The sequence below is a fragment of the Acanthochromis polyacanthus genome, chromosome 23 (assembly GCF_021347895.1).
Source record: "Acanthochromis polyacanthus isolate Apoly-LR-REF ecotype Palm Island chromosome 23, KAUST_Apoly_ChrSc, whole genome shotgun sequence".
NCBI lineage: Eukaryota > Metazoa > Chordata > Actinopteri > Pomacentridae > Acanthochromis > Acanthochromis polyacanthus.
Genome location: NC_067135.1, coordinates 12,681,045 through 12,701,090, shown reverse-complemented (window position 1 = coordinate 12,701,090; position 20,046 = coordinate 12,681,045). Strand labels below are relative to the sequence as shown.

At 42.3% G+C, this 20,046-nt stretch overlaps 1 protein-coding gene across 1 annotated transcript in view; it reads left to right on the top strand.

Moving 5' to 3' along the window:
* The window catches only part of LOC127532483 (macrophage mannose receptor 1-like), a 22,874-nt gene extending 3,667 nt beyond the window's left edge, over positions 1–19,207 (top strand). The window contains exons 5-9 of the mRNA XM_051944217.1: positions 16,160–16,208; positions 16,328–16,474; positions 17,323–17,670; positions 17,769–17,866; positions 18,571–19,207. Coding sequence (XP_051800177.1) covers positions 16,160–16,208; positions 16,328–16,474; positions 17,323–17,670; positions 17,769–17,866; positions 18,571–18,705 — 777 coding nt within the window. The 3' untranslated portion in view covers positions 18,706–19,207. The remainder of the gene's footprint in view (positions 1–16,159; positions 16,209–16,327; positions 16,475–17,322; positions 17,671–17,768; positions 17,867–18,570) is intronic.
* The last annotated feature ends 839 nt before the right edge of the window (positions 19,208–20,046 follow it).

The window sequence follows — 20,046 nt, the reverse complement described above, 5'->3', positions numbered from 1 at the left end:
GTGCCACAGAGTCCCTGGTGAGTGTTTTACTGACATCACTTATTTACATTCGTGTGCTGTATACAACGAAAGCAGCTTCAAGGATTTCTGCTCTCTTTTTATGTTTGGATGCAGACATAAGGCATGGTAAGGTTGAAGTTGAGGTTTGAATTGAAGGACGACTCCGTGGATCTGAACAACCCTGAGGTCAAAGCAGAACTCCTGAAAAAGGCAAGTGTCCAAACTCCACCCCGACACGTCAAACATTCAGAGTAGATCACAGGAAGAATGAAAGGCAACTTTTAAAGAAACAAAACAGATTTAGATTAATACCCAACTGGCAGGAAACTCTCTCACAGAATCACCTGCAAGTTCTCACAATCTTTTCAAATCATAGATTTTAATCAAATTTTAACTGAACAGCTTAAGAAAAAAATCATTTTCAGTAAAACTCCCATGAAGTCAATATCATGTTTAATGTCAGCATTCAGAGGATGATGTCAGGAACACAGATGATGATCTGAGATGACAAAGGACGAATGTTCTCCAACCAACATTCACAAAAAGCTGCTCAGACAGTGTGGCCGCCTCAGATCATTTGTGTTATAATAAAGGTGGAATATTTTGTCATTTTGTTGAAGGAACACGATAGAATGTCCTTCTTTCAAACATTTTCACAATAATAGCAAAGGAAGATTGCAACATTTTTAATGAATTATTTACTTTTATTTTGTTATGCTGTTGCTGGCATTTTCATCTGCCCAGGGACTACAGTTGGAAACCAGCTTTATAGCTAAAACTGGTACATTTACAGAAATGTTGATTAATGTGCACTGTCCCTGTTCAAATAAACTAATAAAATAAAACAAAAACATTCAGTTCTGAGATCATTCCAGCACAACGGTTTAACAACGATCTCGCGAAACACTTTTAGGAAGTCTTTAGTCACCCTGCTTTTAAGAAAAAGAAATAAAATTGAAAACTTCAGTAGAACTTTCTCAAAATGCTTTTCTAACAGTCAGATTGTCACTGCATGTTTGACCGTTGCTGCCATGTTGTTCTCCCAGCTGCAGGACAGACTGGAGGAGAACGGAGTGAGTGGAGTCACCCTGAGGTGGAGAGAACAGCCTGATGGGAAAGCGTTCCACAAGGAGGAGACTCAAGGAACCTGTCCTGCAACTCCTCAAACAGCAGTGTGTTAACCAACAGCGCCCTCTTCTGTACCAATGTGTTTATTACTGCCTCTGGGTTCACTGCAGTTTATTTAGACTCCTGCTATCCACCGGTTTTGTGTGTGGGTGGAACTTTTTCTTGCAACTTTCACAGCAAACTCATAAGCTGATATCTACAATTACAGCTGTTTTTATTTAAGTGCTTTTTAGTTGGCAGGCTAATATGAATTTCTGTTATTTTGCAGAGTGGTTCTGGATGCATCATATTTACTGTGTGTTTGTATCATCGTAAATAAAAAAGAAAGAAAAATAAATATTCTAAGAAAAAAATGAAGCCTGTTTTATGTGAGGAATGTTTTTCTTTTTATGTATTCTGTAATTTCACATTTGTTGCTCCCATTGCTTATTTCTGCATTTTATAGCACAAACTTGACTTTTAGGATCATCTCAAGTGCAAGAAAGGAGGATTACAGCATCCTGCTGCAGATCTTCTTGGTTCTCTTCTGTCAAAAGTGCTTCAATGAGGTATTTTAGTTTTCACGTTTAAGTGAGAAACTTTACTGTCCTTGTTGAAAATAGTATTTGGTTTCAGGACAAAACAAAGATGAAGACTAATGAAGTTACTTTTACAAAAACATTTTCACAAATCGGTGAACAAGCAGCTATTTAAGAATATTACTCTTCATTCTGTCCAATTTAATCCAGATAGAGACAAAAAGAACCATAACGAGTTCCCATTACATTGGAGGATTTGAAAAACAGTTATTAGATCCCGGTGTCTTCTCAGGTTTTGTGCATAAATTGTGCAAGAATTTAAAGCTGCTGAAACTGAGTACTTGGTGGAGTTACAATAACCAGAGTCTATACAAAAAAAATACTGAAGACGACACTAATCCATGTAAGGTTTGACCAAGGCAGCAGAACAAGACTACAGAGAACTAGAACTATACATCTAACAGAGTAAACAACAACACGGTCAGTCTAGCACTAGCAAACCCAAGAGTGGATCAGTTGATACATATCACTATTGAACCCAGAGAAGGATCATTTGACCCTAATCAGCATATCTTTTGTGAGTATTGAGGTCCTTAAAAAGGCAATCAAGCAGACGACCTTTTTACACATTCCTGTGGGGTCACTGTGTGGGTGTGACACGGTGGTGTTCACAGATCAACAAGCTGCAGTTTGCCTACTCCTGCTCTACAGTGGGTTCAAAATATTCAGACCCCTTGAAATTTTTCACTCTCTTTGTCATTGCAGCCATTTGCCAAAATCAAAAAGTTCATTTTATTTCTCATTAATGTACACTCAGCACCCATGGGCGTAACGGACGCGGGGTACGCGTGGGACATGTACCCCGCACTTTCCACATCTGTCCCCTCTGCAGGGGTGAAAGTAGTTTTAAATTCTTGCCGGAACTATAGTAATAGTTCCGGACCGTTCCGGCTTACTTTCACCCCATTCCGTCGATGCTAACATTGTAAATCCTGTTGAAAGTTTTTCAGCCAATCACAAGAACGTGTAGAATTTCACGTGTAATTTATTGCTCGTCCCAGTGCAATAAATCAAGCGCACCTATTTGCTATTGGCTGCTACTGGCCATAACAATCGCTGTGTTACGGAAGTAGACACACATGCGCACTCATGTACTGCTGAGTGAACTCCGGTTTATATCTATGGATAGCAGGCAGGCCGGGCGGCGTAGGGTTAGAATTACAGTTTAGGCTGCTAGATCGTCTTCAGATCACTTCTCAGCTTCGACATAAGATGGACCCTGAAAAGTCTGCTCTGTGTATCAAATGTAGACAAGATGTTGGCACTTTTATACATTCAGTATGGTCATGTATACATATTCAGGATTTTTGGGTAGAGATTATCACAAAGCTAGATCTGGTATTTGGTAGGAATTTACAATTGGACCCAGTATGCCTTCTCTTAGGAATGCCTCATCCTCAAATTAACGATATCCACAATCAAAAATTGCTCAGAGTCTTAACCTATGCCGCACGTAAAAGTGTGTTATTGAAATGGATTTCACATAAACCACCAACGGCCTCTGACTGGCACAAGATTGTATTTGAATTGCTACCTATGGAATATTTGACATATTGGTCCAGGGGGACAATAGGACAATTCTATCATATATGGACTCCCTTCCTTGATTATGTAGGCCCAAGAATATGCACTATTTTATGGAGGGCTCTGCCTAACCCGAGAAAAGATGGCTAGTGGATAAGGGGAACGATATGTTGTCGGTATGACTTTACCCACTGGTTGTATCTTGTAACAATGTTGAAATAATTGGATATCTTACTTTAAAAGGTAAGATTGTGCTGTGCTCTGTGTATAAGTTGAGAATGTGCTGTGTTTTTTTTTGTTTGTTTGTTTTTTGTTGTTTCGGGGGGTGGGGTTAATGTAAAATGTACGCACTGTTTGATTAGGATGTGATGCTTGATTGTTAATAAAAATATAAAAAATTAAAAAAAAAAGAAAAAAAAGAAAGAGCAGAGTCAGGGAGGAGATGGATCAGAGGCCAGCAGCAGGGACAAGGATGTAGGGTCTTTACAGGTAAGGAGAGATTATAACTTCCTGAAAATAAGATATCTATTGCAGGGAGAAGCCAGGCAGTACTGATCATTTCATGTTCAGTGTTTGGCACCTTTGGCTACTCGTCCAGTAGATGTTCAAGGGACATTGTTGTCAACTAGAGTTTGGCCACTAAAACTTTAGATTTTATAGTTTGAAGTTTTATACTTGATAGTTTAAAGAACTAGCCTAGTTGGTCCCCTGGTATTGTACTGTGGCTGTTAGGGAGTATGTGGTTCTTTAGCCACTAAGGACGGTGCAATTAAATGTAAGAGAATGATAGATTGCTCTGAAAAATTTGTCCCCTCACTTCTGAGATGGTGGTTACGCCCATGTCAGCACCCCATCTTGACAGAAAAAAAACAGAAATGTAGAAATTTTTGCAAATTTATTAAAAAAGAAAAACTGAAATATCACAGGTGATGAGCAGTGCCTGGTTTTCTCCACACATACCGCTTAGAATTAACACCAAAAAGTTCAGTCTTGGTCTCATCAGACCAGAAAATCTTATTTCTCATAGTCTGGGAGTCCTTCTTGTGTTTTTTGGCAAACTCTATGAGGGCTTTCATGTGTCTTGCACTGAGGAGAGGCTTCCGTCGGGCCACTCTGCCATAAAGCTCCGACTGGTGGAGGGCTGCAGTGATAGTTGACTTTGTGGAACTTTCTCTTATCTCCCGACTGCATCTCTGGAGCTCAGCCACAGTGATCTTTGGGTTCTTCTTCACCTCTCTCACCAAGGCTCTTCTCCCACCATTGCTCAGTTCGGCTGGACGGTCAGGTCTAGGAAGAGTTGTGGTCGTCCCAAACTTCTTCCATTTGAGGATTATGGAGGCCACTGTGCTCTGAGGAACCTTGAGTGCTGCAGAAATTCTTTTGTAACCTTGGCCAGATCTGTGCCTTGCCACAATTCTGTCTCTGAGCTCCTTGGGCAGTTCCTTCAACCTCATGATTCTCATTTGCTCTGACATGCACTGTGAGCTGTCAGGTCTTATATAGACAGTGTGTGCCTTTCCTAATCAAGTCCAATCAGTTTAATTAAACACAGCTGGACTCCAATAAAGAAGCAGAACCATCTCGAGGAGGATCAGAAGAAATGGACAGCATGTGAGTTAAATATGAATGTCGCTGCAAAGGGTCTGAATACTTCTGACCATGTGATATTTCAGTTTTTCTTTTTTAATAAATTTGCAAAAATTTCTACATTTCTGTTTTTTTCTGTCAAGATGGGGTGCTGAGTGTACATTAATGAGAAATAAAATGAACTTTTTTGATTTTGGCAAATGGCTGCAATGACAAAGAGAGTGAAAAATTTCAAGGGGTCTGGAATACTTTTCCGTACCCACTGTATATACAAGATACAGTGTAAATAAATTCAGACACAGAAATTGAGACAGTTGTTCTTTTGTAATGTTTTCATGTCAGACACTTCTTCTCAATAAATCCTCAGTAAAAAAGACCAAAAAAAACATGAGTTTCGATATCTTCCTACCATTCTGTCAAATCGTGCAACGAGTCAATCAAAATTGAAAACCCTACAGAGCAGTCACTCATTATTCATTGAGACAGATGGTTTGAGGAGTAAAAGAGAATATTTTGTCAAAGCACAGACAGCACCTCTCAGCCACATACAATGCAGTATTGGACTTTGTAGTGTATGTAAGACTGTATGATTGAGTGGATGTGAGACTTTGATAGTGTGTGTGCAAGAGAGAATGAATAATGATTTAATCCTTATAAGTACATTATTATTTATTGAAAATAATGGCAAAATAATGATATTTCCTCGATGATTTAAATACATTACATACAGTTCTGGTCAAATGTCAGAAAAGAACAAATTGCCATTCATAACAATACAGATCTTCTCGTAAAAGTGACCTGATCAGTGGATCAGTAGGACCAGCAGTAAATATTTATATTGGAGTGACTGGTGAACGTGCAGCATTATGTGCTGGGGATATTCTGTGTGGAGACCTGGGGAAATAAACCTATTCAGGATATCTCGGTTCAGTTTGTGCTATTGGCCAGAGCGTAAGACGTCATGGCAACAGCGTAAGGGTTGGTGAGTGCTTTGCAAACTCTGGACACACAGAAAAGAGAAAAAGAAAGACTGGAGAGCAGAGTAGTCATGTTGTGGTCAAAACAGCAATCACCACCAGCCATTATGATAATCAATTAACTGATCAGAGTCATTTCTTGTGTCAATTCTCTAATTCAAATTTAGAAATTTGAATACTTTCTGGATTCCTTTCTTCTCTGACAGCAAATTGAAAATTTGGGATGCAGACAAAGTTGGATATTTGAGGACATCATTTTGGATCTGTTGGCTTCACTGACAGGCACCTTTTAGCTAAAGCAGCCCAACAATATACACCGGTACATGCAGGTGTTACTTAAGAAGCCATCCACTGTTTTATATTTACAGACTGTTAAAGTCACTTAAGCAGATCAGCACTACTGTTTGTTGTAGGAACCTTCACACTTTAGCTGCAAATGTTACTCAAAATACAGCTGCAATTTCTGGTCAGTAAGTTCTCATTATAAGACAGTTTCTTTCCAGTAAAGGAAAGAGGAAAAACATATTGGCTTAAAATGTGATCAAATCCAGCTAAACACAACAGAGTAAACGGCTCCTCGGAAATCAGGTGTTGTGCAATTTTCACACTCCCCGGAAAAATCTGACTCCCCCTTTGCGTGAACGCACGCGACTTAAGGCCCGGTCACACCGCCCGAACTTTGCTGGAGCGTTCCTGGAGCGGTGAAAAAATTCATCACCGCTCGTAACCGTTCACCACCGTTTAACAGAAGTTGGCCCCCGTTAAAGCAACGCCGTATACGCTCGGCCACCGCTGATGTTTCTGGAGGGGCCCTCCTACCGCTCCGAAAGTTTTGAGCTGCACAAAATATTGCGAGCGGTGAGGAGGGGCAATTTTCCGCCCCGGCAAAGTTCACCCCCGGTCCACCAACGCCCAGTCAAAGTTTGCACCGCTAGACGCAAGTTCGTGGACGCTTGGGTCCGCTCGGCCAACGCAGAAATCTTGAACGCTGGACCACCGCTGCTTCGCCAGCGTTGCCCGGGCGGCAATTAAACGTTGCACAAACTTCGGTGGAGCGGTTGTAAGCGTTTTACGAGCGGACACGGGGTTGCTGGAACGGTGTCGGGCATTGAAGCAGCGATCCATGGCGGCGATGAACTTTGGTTTGGCGTTGGTATAGAGGTGTCGGCGCGGGACCAGAATTTGGATATAAATACGGGGAGAAATGGACCAGGAGCTCATTTGGAATCCAGCTGCGTTGAGTTCAGACCTCATCTATATCCAATTTGCTCAAAGTTACAGTAAAACTGTATCACCATGGATGCTGAGAGACTTGCTATGATTGGTGCACTAGTCCAGCAGCAGAATCAGAACCTCCTCAGATTGCAACAAGCTGTTGACAGAAGGAGAAGAGAGAGAAGAAGGAGAGACAGAGTTGTGTGGGTCAGACAGTGGACACTGAGAAGGCCTGAACATGGACGGTATGACAAGCTGATGGTGGAGCTGAGGAATGAGGATCCACGAGCCTTCCAGCAGTAAAATACATAACAGTATTTTTTCACAGTTGTTAAATATTTCTTGACACAACCAGTGGGCCACATCTATTTACCTGACTCCATTGCTTCAGCTGCCTGCTCAGTAATGATCTTCTTGGAGGCTGCTGCTTTCCTTCTCCAGCCTTCCTCTTCTTTTGTCCACGTGGCATGATGAACTTCAACTGTCGACTTCTATCAAAAATCTATCAGAACTTGTATCAAAACGATCCGTTCAGTTCCGTAGTCACAAGCGGTATGCCACTAAACCAACTTTATACCCCCGCCGAGCCAAGGCCCGCATGCGCAGAACGCCGCTAAACCAACGCTAAAGCAATGCCCGTGTTTTCGATTTTTTTCCCATTTTGTGCCCGGTGACGAGCGTTGTCAAAATTCGGCCCCCCTCCCTACCGTTCAAGGAACGCTCCAGCAAAGTTCGGGCGGTGTGACCGGGTCTTTACGTTTCACTCTGTGGCCACTTGACGGGTTTTCTGTTGTACGTTTACTGTTTTTGCTGTTGTTTTCGGGTTAAATGTGATTAAGTACCGACCTGCAGACATGTTTTCCTGTTAAACATGATTAGGTGACGTGTTTCTCCTCCTCTTCTCATCCGTATGTGTGCACCCTAAATGGCATCGGGGAGATTCTACGCTACTCTCAGCTTCACTCCTATGAGGACATCCGGACAGGACAGGATCAGAGCCCGAGAGATAGTAAGAGTTGCGACATTCCCATAGGGTGCCGTTGTACGCTTTCTTCCAGTCTACTTCCGGGTTGTGGAGGCTTGTTTAGTTCCAAGCACCGCTTCGACAGTGATAGCCACCGTTCGTTTGCACTGCAGGTTTTGAGTATATGTGGAGGTAAGTTGATGAAATGCCGACCTCTTTTGAATTGTCAACTGCCTATGTTTTATCAGAGGCTCTTTATGATGCATATGCTGTGCTTTATTTGTATTTGCGCAGCGCAATTATATATATTTTATCTTGGTAGACGACCGAATTTCTGCTACTTTTGTTAGCTCGACTCTGCTGTTAGCTGTGAAGTTATCTCCAGGGATATATTGACGGATTAATTGTTGATGAGTCGCTACCTCTTTTTAATTTTAACGTCTTTATATTATATCAGAAGCCCTTTGTGGTGCATACATTTATCTGTATTTGTGAATATTGGCAGATGACCGACTTTCAGGCATTGCCATGTGCTTGTTAGCTCTTCTTTGAAAGCTACCGAGCTACATCGCTGCCTCTTTTTAATTGTCAAGACTACGTCTGTCAGGAATGTGTGATGTCAGGTATTCTCAGGGACTTTGAGAGTATCGCGAGACGAGAGACAAACAAGGAAGTAGCCTGGGAAAAACGTGTGCACTGTGAATTATCGGAGGTGGAATAAAAACGACATCTTGAGAGCACCAAAGACTATTTATTTTACATATAAACCCTTCACATGGTGTCAGAATGGCGAAATTCCAGCCCCCGGAAAGTTTTTGCTTTGAGAAACCCTCAGAATGGCCTGAATGGAAGAAACGTTTCACGAGGTACAGAATAGCAACTAAACTGGACAAAGAGGAGGGCCCAGTTCAAGTTAGCACGCTGGTGTATGCGCTCGGTAAGGAGGCAGAAAGCATTCTCAGCTCATTTACCTTTGAAGATGAAGCAGCTGAGTCGGACTATGATACTGTGTTAGCAAAATTTGATGCATACTTCATCCCGAGGCGCAATGTGATCCACGAACGGGCGTGTTTCAATCAGAGGGTGCAACGGCCAGGGGAGCGTGCAGAGACATTTATTCGCGCACTTTATGAGTTGTCTGAGAACTGCTCGTTTGGCACAAACCGTGAGGAAAACATAAGAGACAGAATAGTGGTGGGGATCCTTGATAAGGATCTTTCCCAGAAACTGCAAATGCTCCCAAATCTCACGCTGGAGATGGCTATACTGGAGACACGACAGTCAGAAGATGTCAAAGCCCAAGTCAGCCAACAGGGGGAGCCGGCGTGCACCGTGCAAGAGATAGCTCAACGTGACGGCAGCGGGGCAAAACCAAGATGGCAGCGCCCACAGAGGGACCGGCTGAGAGACGGTGACAGTGCAGCTGACCGGGGGAAATGTGGCCGGTGTGGGAAAACATCACACAGGCGGGAGGAGGATGCCCAGCAAGGAGGTCTACCTGCAACAAGTGTGGAAAAAGGGGCCACTGGGAGAGAGTGTGCAAAAGTAAACTGGTGAGGGAAGTGATTGATGATGGTGACTGTGAGAGCAGGAAGATTACTATCTAGGCTCAGTTAACAGCACAACTGGACAACAATGATGAATGGACTGTCACATTGAACATTGAGGGCTCACCAGTAGATTTTAAAATCGACACTGGGGCTGATTGTAGCATCATAAGTGAAACTATGTACAAAGCCCTCCAGAAGAAAACCGTCTTACAGAGGCCAAAGAAAATACTGAGTGGTCCTGGGGGAGGGCTTAACTGTTTGGGGCAGTTTATAACAAAGACTAGCTACAAAGACAGATCTTACACATTCAGACTCTATGTTGTTCGAGGGACAGAGTGTAAACAACCTACTTAGTAGGCCAGCAGCCTTAGCTATGGGGCTAGTAAAACGAGTATATGAGATTAACAGCGAGCAAGAGTTTGGACTACTGAAAACCCAACCAGTTAAAATCGTGCTCCAAGACAACGCCCAGCCCTACGCAGTCTGCACAGCACGGCGTGTACCCATACCCTCTTGGCTGCAGTGAAAGAGGAGTTAGGTCGCATGGAGGCCAACGACATCATCGAGGCTGTGACTGAACCAACGGAGTGGTGCGCCCCGATGGTGCCCGTTCCAAAGAAGTCTGGAAAAGCACGCATCTGTGTCGACCTGAAGAAGCTTAATAAAGCCGTCAAAAGAGAGCGTTTCATACTACCAACATCAGAGGAAATGATAACCCAGCTCAGTGGCTCTACTGTCTTCTCTTCACTAGACGCTGCCTCGGGATTCTGGCAGATCCCGCTGGACAAGGACAGCCAGAGACTAACTACCTTCATCACACCATTCGGAAGGTACTGCTTTAAACGTCTTCCTTTTGGAATCACCAGTGCGCCGGAGATATTCCAAAGAAAAATGGTGGAGACACTGGAGGACTGGAGGCGTGGCTGTATATATGGATGACATCATCTGCCATGGGAAAGACATGAGAGAACACGACGAGCGTCTGGAAAAGGTCACTGAGCGCCTGGAGGCTGCCGGTCTAAAACTGAACTCGGAAAAGTGCGTTCTGAGAAAGAGTGAGTTACACTTCCTGGGCCAGGTTATCAACAGAGAGGGCGTCCGTCCTGACCCTGAGAAGGTGTCGGCTATTAATAAACTTGAGCCACCTGTGAACGTCCAAGAGCTCCGGAGGGTTCTCGGCATGATAACCTACCTGGGCAAATACATCCCAGACCTCTCCACAGTGGGCCAACCTTTGTACGCACTCTTAAAGTCTGATGCAGCATGGATGTGGGGTCCAGCCCAGCAGACAGCTTTTGAGAAAATCAAAGAGCTCCTCACAACATCACCTACCTTGGTGTACTACGATGTCAACAAGGCGACAGCGGTCTCGGCGGACGCGAGCAGTTATGGGATAGGAGGCGTCCTGTTACAGCTCCATGGCGCAGAGTGGAGACCTGTGGCATACTGCTCAAGACGACTGACCGAGGCTGAGACTCGGTACGCTCAAATCGAAAAAGAGTGCCTTGCGAGCGTGTGGGCATGTGAGCGTTTTCAGATGTACCTCTATGGCCTATCGTCTTTCAAACTCATCACAGATCACAAACCGCGTGTCCCTCTCATGAACTCTCGAGACCTCGATAACGTGCCCCTCCGCTGTCAGAGACTCCTTATGCGGTTAATGAGATTCAACCCAGTGGCGGAGCACATGCCGGGGAAGACTTTAGTTGTAGCAGACCTCCTTTCTAGGAGCCCACAGACAGAGACAGGACCCGGCCCAACCAGCCCTGCCGACATTGAGTGCTACGTTGCAGCGGTGATGAGCAGCATCCCCGCATCAACCAGGAGAATGGACAGCATCCGGACTGAGACAGCAGCTGACGGGCAGCTCCAACTGGTTATCAGGTACATACAGTCAGGCTGGCCCGAGCATGCAGCACAAACAGACTCCAGTGTTAGGGAATACTTTACAGTCAGAGACGAACTATCTGTGCATGAAGGAATAGTAACGAGAGGGTGCAGGATAGTAATACCCACTACACTGAGGTCAGAGATACTAGATCGCATACACGAGGGACACCAGGGGCTCAACAAATGTAGAGAGAGAGCCAACACCTCAGTATGGTGGCCTGGCATGGCTTTACAAATTACACACAAAGTAGAGAGCTGCATGTACTGTCGTGAGCACAGAAGAGCACAAAACAGAGAACCTCTTCTGCCAACGCCCCTCCCAGACAGACCGTGGCAGAAGATTGGCATTGATCTATGTGAACATGAGAGAGAGAACTTCCTAGTCATAGCAGATTACTACTCGAGATATTTAGAGATACTCCATATGCCAACCACAACGAGTGCTCAAGTAGTTCTTAAACTGAAGGCCACCTTTGCTCGTTTTGGGATTGCTGAGGAAGTCATCAGTGACAACGGGCCTCAATTCAGAAGTGACATTTTTAGAGACTTTGCCCGTGAGATGGACTTTAAACACACAACCTCTAGCCCCCACAACCCACAAGGGAATGGGTTCGCAGAACGCGCTGTCCAAACGGCCAAGAGGATTTTGAGGCAAACTGATCCTCTGTCTGCTCTCATGATTTACAGGTCCTCGCCACACAGCAGTACGGGTGTCAGCCCCGCAGAGCTGCTCATGGGCAGAAAAATCAGGACGACACTGCCCACCCTGAACAAGAACTTGCAACCGAAGTGGCCGAATAGAGAGCAAGTCAGAGCACGGGACACTGTGGAGAAGAGCAAACAGGCATTCTACTTCAACAGACATCATGGGGTGAGACCACTCGCACCACTGCAGCAAGGCGACCATGTCCTCACCAGACTGGATAACGACAAGACATGGGCCACACCGGCTGTAGTGGCTGGTGAGAGTACTACGCAGAGGTCTTATCTCGTCGAGACTGGGCAGGGGACTCTGTACAGGCGAAACCGTCGCCATCTGCAAGCGGTGCCCACTGCTGGGGCTCCGGTGAGGGGCAACACAAACTTTGAAACAGATACACCAGACACTCAGGCAGGCCCGACCTTGGGATCCCCTGGTCCTGGGGTGAACTCTGATGGACAGTTCCAGACCCGGTCGGGTAGACGAGTGAAACCTGTCCAGAGACTTGACCTGTGAGGGGACTGTTTATTTGAATCGTTTCGTTAAAAAAAAAAAAAAAAAAGAATGAAAGAAGGTTATACTTTGTAGTACTTTGTATTTTGAATTTTGCAAATGTTCCCATTTATCCTATGCACTAGTTCTAAACATAACTGAAAGTATTCTCGCTTTAGCCTTAATAGGGCACTGTTGTTACATAAATTTAGAAAGTGTTGTTGTTAATTGCACTAAGTTAGTAGTTAATAATAATTGCCTTATCTTAAAAGGGGAGATGTCAGGAATGTGTGATGTCAGGTATTCTCAGGGACTTTGAGAGTATCGCGAGACGAGAGACAAACAAGGAAGTAGCCTGGGAAAAACGTGTGCACTGTGAATTATCGGAGGTGGAATAAAAACGACATCTTGAGAGCACCAAAGACTATTTATTTTACATATAAACCCTTCACAACGTCCTTTATATGAGACCCTTTATAATGCATAAACTTATACTTGTAAGTATTTAACAAATATATTTATTAATATCTATCGTATCTATCTATCCGCCAGTATCCCGAGAGCCCTCACTGAAGACACGAAGACCCTCATTGTTTCTCCCATTGTCAATAAAACATACTATTTCATTCATCAAAGCATAATGAGTTGTTATTCTTGAATATATATTTTGTGTATGTCTAAAAATGGTTATAGTGAGTCAACTCCTGCCTCATCAGAAGTGGCTGGACACTATCTGCTGAATGGACTGTTGTTACTCTGCTTTTCAATAACTCTCAGACTACGGGTAAGTGAATCAGAGAAATATAGACATTGTCTGGAAATACAATAATCCAGCTGGACATCTTCAATCATCTTACATTTCTGTGTAAAAGTCGATTTTCCATGCTAACACGAATGTGAAACATTCCCTCCAAAACCCCAAAAGTGTCTTTAATATGTCACCTTACGGCTCAAAATGTAAAACTGACATTTACATATATACTCCAATGAATTAATAATCAAACAAGTACTCGGAGGTGTGATTTTATTCCTTTTCTACCGTGAAATCGCCGCTCTCAGTCCCATAGAAGGAAATGACAGCGCTGCCTGTTTGGAACTATTCAGGCTTACATGAACCACGTGACCGCCCCGCTGCGAGAGCATGAGTGTCGCAACTCTTACTATCTCTAGGTCTCTGGAAAGGATGTAATCGCCAAATATTATTTTTATTGGGCCAGTTAAGAATATATAGAATTGAAATTCTTTAATCCCACACCTGGGAAATTATTTGCTACAACAGCTAAAACACCAAATCACAACAAGTTTAAAAAAAAACTAGTAAATTAGTCTGTAAGAACAGAATAATAAAATAAGGGGCTAAATGATCACAGTATGGCAGATTAAGAACTTGCCTCAGACAACAGCCACCATTAAATGATTGTATTTTACACGTTTATTTTCAGGACTCACTAGGAAATTGACAAAGTTGAGCTTTCTGGAGATTTAAACTCCTATCAATAGTTAAAATTGATGAAAAAAGCACAAAATAAAATATATGTATTAATTCTTCACACATCTTTATGATTGGTCATCTGCTGACAACTGAACCAGTTTCACCTGCACAGCGAGCAGATGAAGCACACGAGTCACTTTAAAAACAATAAGTGGTCACACTTGATTTCACTGTTGTTTTGACTTCATGTTGCGTCTCTACCTCAAGTATATTAATGAACGGATTTAAATGAGAAGGAAATAAGATGTGAAAGTGCACAGAATTACAAACAAAACAACAGAGAGACTCAGTAAAATGATCAGCAGAGTTGTGACTTCCAGGTTTCTGACTACAGAACAGCTTCACTGCTTCGACCACAAATCAACACTGTCCATCCACTCACTGCGTCAAGGACCTACAAACATGATACACACCTGCTCACAGTCTGTTATTTACTATTTGAACCTGATAATCACACAACTTTCAAGTGAAATGTGAGACACTGTTGGTTCTAATCAGCGTCAAGAGTGATTTGAATTTCCCTCAGAATTAATAAAGTATCTGTCTATCTCCTGCAGCTGATGATAAGAAACAACAGCGGCTTCGAGTTTTATTTAACCAAGAAGCAGGAGTGTGAACAAATCAGTGAAGAAGTTACTTTGCTTAAGTTGGGTCTGTCTTAACTTCTCCTCAGTGGTTGCAAAAATACAAAGCAGCCACAATCACAAAGCTCCAGTTCTGCTCTTTCTTTGTGCGATAACATGAACATATCAATGTACAGATTTTAACACATCTGCAAAATAACACTTCTTTGCAATGATCTGCATGTGGATTAGAGGTGTAGTTCAGTTGGTACCTAAAGTTCTCTTACGTAAAGTCGAGGCAGATGAGCATTGAGCTATGCAAATCAGTGTCTGTGAAACACATGCAAACTATGTTTGCGTAACTACATTTACACAAGTTACACTGTCAGGAAAAGCTCAGATAAAAAACCCCAATAAAATCAATATGGATTTTATTTTTTTTCTGTTATTGCACTGGACATGGGGCTGCTCAGTGGGATACTGGGTCGCACTTTCGCCTTGCAGCAAGAATATCCCCGGTTCGAATCCCGGGGTGGGCCTGGGATCTTTCTGCATGGAGTTTGCATGTTCTCCCTGAGCATGTGTGGGTTTTCTCCGGGCACTCCGGCTTCCTCCCACAGTCCAAAAAAAATATGCTGAGGTTAATTGGTTACTCTAAATTGCCCGTAGGTGTGAATGTGAGTGTGATTGTTTGTGTGTACATGTAGCCCTGCGACAGACTGGCGACCTGTCCAGGGTGTCCCCTGCCTTCGCCCGAGTCAGCTGGGATAGGCTCCAGCACCCCCCGCAACCCTAATGAGGATAAAGTGGTGTATAGAGAATGGATGGCTGTACTGGATATTATCTGCCATTAAAAAAATGAAAATCTTTTAGAAAGTTCTTTATTTGCCTAATCTTAGTATACATCATTTTGTTTTCAAATAATTATTTGGAAACTTTAAGTATTTTTTCCTGATTTAAATACAATAATTAAAAAAACACAGGTAAGATAACATTTGCATTTGTACAAATACAGATGGAAAATCTGAGGATTTGTTAACTTGGCAGTTTTGGGCTGTTTTTTGGTTAACATGAAAATGAATGCTTTTATTCTGTTCCGTTACTTGACATTATCTGTAATCAAGAAAAACGGAGTGAATCTATACACTGATAGTAAACTGCTGAATAAAAAGCTAAAGTTAAAATTATTACACAGAAGAGCACTGAGCAGCCATGTGTTTGTAGATCATTCTGTAAAAAAAAGTGAATGTTGTCCTGTGAGACATTTGCAGCTCATTTGACTTCAAGGAGTCTCTACATGGGATCATCTTATTTGCAACATTTGCATGGATGGTAAGGATATAGGCCACTTTGGGTGATGTAGTGTTCAAAAAGCATTTACATGCAGTGATCCATGGCGCCACTTTCCCTAAAGTGAACAACCCAATGACGTTTCTCAGAGAAACCAAGCAGGAATAGGCTTTGAATATTAAGGCAGAGTCTCCTTTTACTGTCCACAGAGCTGCATCATGATGGACAGCATCTGGCTGGGTGTCTGGTGTCTCTCAGGTCAGTCAATTCTTCGTTTATTGTTAAACAGAGCTTATTATTGTGTATTACTGGAACAAAGGTACTCTGTTCATTTAGAGTCATGCTGTATTTTCAGAAGTCTTGTGTTTTCCTCACAGGGTGGCTCGTCCTCCCCGCCTGCTCCCTCCGTCAGTACTACTTTGTCAACAAACCTTTAACTTGGAATGAAGCTCAGACCTACTGCAGACAGAACTACACAGACCTGGCCACCTTTGAAAACACTGAAGACGTGAAGGAACTGGAGAGTCTGGTTTCATTTGCTAACGTAGAGTCTGAGGTCTGGTTCGGTCTGTACAATGAGATCAACTGGAAGTGGTCGGATGGGTTTACAGGAAGCGGGGCTGAGTTTCGGAGCTGGAAAGCTGGTGGAAAAGACTCTGAAATGGGTCCCTTCTGTGTGGCCACTTGGACAGAATGGCTCGTGGAAAATTGTGAGACGCGGAAATCATTTATTTGTTACCATGGTAAGGATAGGCATTGTATATTTTAATTTGAAATGCCATAGCCATAAAGTTCGCATCAATTTCATGAGTTCAGACAACAGCTACTGAATTCTGTTCAACCAACAAACTATTTAGACTTTGGGGAATTTGCTCTTCTTCTACAGTCAAAGCTGTTTTTATTTACTTAATGATCAGTAGCATGATCACAAGTCTAAAAGTTCTTCCAACTGCGTGTGTGTGTGTGTGTGTTCTCCACAGACATCTCATACCATCAAACATCAGTCATTACTAGAATATTCATCATTATGTGTTTTAGACATCTGTTTTAACTCTAGTTTTCAGTCTAACAGCATTTGCTATGATATCTTCTTTTCGCACATTGTGCTCAAAAGATACTACACTACAGAGGATACTAGTGAATTCAAGAGGAAGTAAAATGAAGTTATCAAGCCAATTTCATTCACTTTCAAATTAAGTGATGTTAAAGTTTGAGTACACAACATTTTAAGCTGAAGCGATTTAAAAAGTTAAAATCAGAAAAGTAGTGTTTTTATCTTACAGTTCAGTGGTTAGAATGTGTCACTTGAAATACGTTTCAAAGTGTGTTCACAAAATCAGCATGTGAACTCATTTCACTCCTAAAACTGCAGGAACAGAAGACAATCGTCAGTTTGTTCTTATCCAGACGTCCAAGAGTTGGTCCGATGCTCAGAAGTACTGCAGGGAGAACTTTGTTGATCTGGCCACTGTGAGGAACGACAACGAGCAGCAGAAGGTCTGGAACAAACTGTTGATTAAAACGGCATGGATCGGCCTGTTCGGAGATCCTGATCTTTACTGGTCTGATGGGAGCAGCTTCTCCTGGTCCAACTTCAATGGTTCAACTCCGATCGGCTCCATGACAGCCTCATGTGGTTCCATGTCTCTGAAGAGATCCATGAAATGGAAGCTCTCGAACTGTGAACAAAGGTTCCCCTTTGTGTGCCACAGAGTCCCTGGTGAGTGTTTTACTGACCATCACTTATTTACATTCATGTGCTGTATACAACGAAAGCAGCTTCAAGGATTTCTGCTCTCTTTTTATGTTTGGATGCAGACATAAGGCATGGTAAGGTGGTGAAGTTGAGGTTTGAATTGAAGGACGACTCCGTGGATCTGAACAACCCTGAGGTCAAAGCAGAACTCCTGAAAAAGGTAAGTGTCCAAACTCCACCCCGACACGTCACAAACATTCAGAGTAGATCACAGGAAGAATGAAAGGTAACTTTTAAAGAAACAAAACAGATTTAGATTAATACCCAACTGGCAGGAAACTCTCTCACAGAATCACCTGCAAGTTCTCACAATCTTTTCAAATCATATATTTTAATCAAATTTTAACTGAACAGCTTAAGAAAAAAATCATTTTCAGTAAAACTCCCATGAAGTCAATATCATGTTTAATGTCAGCATTCAGAGGATGATGTCAGGAACACAGATGATGATCTGAGATGACAAAGGACGAATGTTCTCCAACCAACATTCACAAAAAGCTGCTCAGACAGTATGGCCGCCTCAGATCATTTGTGTTATAATAAAGGTGGAATATTTTGTCATTTTGTTGAAGGAACACGATAGAATGAAAACTGGTACATTTACAGAAATGTTGATTAATGTGCACTGTCCCTGTTCAAATAAACTAATAAAATAAAATAAAACAAAAACATTTAGTTCTGAGATCATTCCAGCACAACGGTTTAACAACGTTCTCGTGAAATACTTTTCGGAAGTCTTTAGTCACCCTGCTTTTAAGAAAAAGAAATAAAATTGAAAACTTCAGTAGAACTTTCTCAAAATGCTTTTCTAACAGTCAGATTGTCACTGCATGTTTGACCGTTGCTGCCATGTTGTTCTCCCAGCTGCAGGACAGACTGGAGGAGAACGGAGTGAGTGGAGTCACCCTGAGGTGGAGAGAACAGCCTGATGGGAAAGCGTTCCACAAGGAGGAGACTCAAGGAACCTGTCCTGCAACTCCTCAAACAGCAGTGTGTTAACCAACAGCGCCCTCTTCTGTACCAATGTGTTTATTACTGCCTCTGGGTTCACTGCAGTTTATTTAGACTCCTGCTATCCACCGGTTTTGTGTGTGGGTGGAACTTTTTCTTGCAACTTTCACAGCAAACTCATAAGCTGATATCTACAATTACAGCTGTTTGTTATTTAAGTGCTTTTTAGTTGGCAGGCTAATATGAATTTCTGTTATTTTGCAGAGTGGTTCTGGATGCATCATATTTACTGTGTGTGTTTGTATCATCGTAAATAACAAAGAAAGAAAAATAAATATTCTAAGAAAAAAATGAAGCCTGTTTTATGTGAGGAATGTTTTTCTTTTTATGTATTCTGTAATTTCACATTTGTTGCTCCCATTGCTTATTTCTGCATTTTATAGCACAAACTTGACTTTTAGGATCATCTCAAGTGCAAGAAAGGAGGATTACAGGCATCCTGCTGCAGATCTTCTTGGTTCTCTTCTGTCAAAAGTGCTTCAATGAGGTATTTTAGTTTTCACGTTTAAGTGAGAAACTTTACTGTCCTTGTTGAAAATAGTATTTGGTTTCAGGACAAAACAAAGATGAAGACTAATGAAGTTACTTTTACAAAAACATTTTCACAAATCAGTGAACAAGCAGCTATTTAAGAATATTACTCTTCATTCTGTCCAATTTAATCCAGATAGAGACAAAAAGAACCATAACGAGTTCCCATTACATTGGAGGATTTGAAAAACAGTTATTAGATCCCGGTGTCTTCTCAGGTTTTGTGCATAAATTGTGCAAGAATTTAAAGCTGCTGAGAACTGAGTACTTGGTGGAGTTACAATAACCAGAGTCTATACAAAAAAAAATACTGAAGACTACACTAATCCATGTAAGGCTTGACCTAGGCAGGAGAACAAGACTACAGAGAACTAGAACTATACATCTAACAGAGTAAACAACAACACGGTCAGTCTAGCACTAGCAAACCCAAGAGTGGATCAGTTGATACATATCACTATTGAACCCAGAGAAGGATCATTTGACCCTAAACAGCATATCTTTTGTGAGTATTGAGGTCCTTAAAAAGGCAATCAAGCAGACGACCTTTTAACACATTCCTGTGGGGTCACTGTGTGGGTGTGACACGGTGGTGTTCACAGATCAACAAGCTGCAGTTTGCCTACTCCTGCTCTACAGTGGGTTCGGAAAATATTCAGACCCCTTGAAATTTTTCACTCTCTTTGTCATTGCAGCCATTTGCCAAAACCAAAAAAGTTCATTTTATTTCTCATTAATGTACACTCAGCACCCCATCTTAACACAAATGTAGAAATTTTTGCAAATTTATTAAAAAAG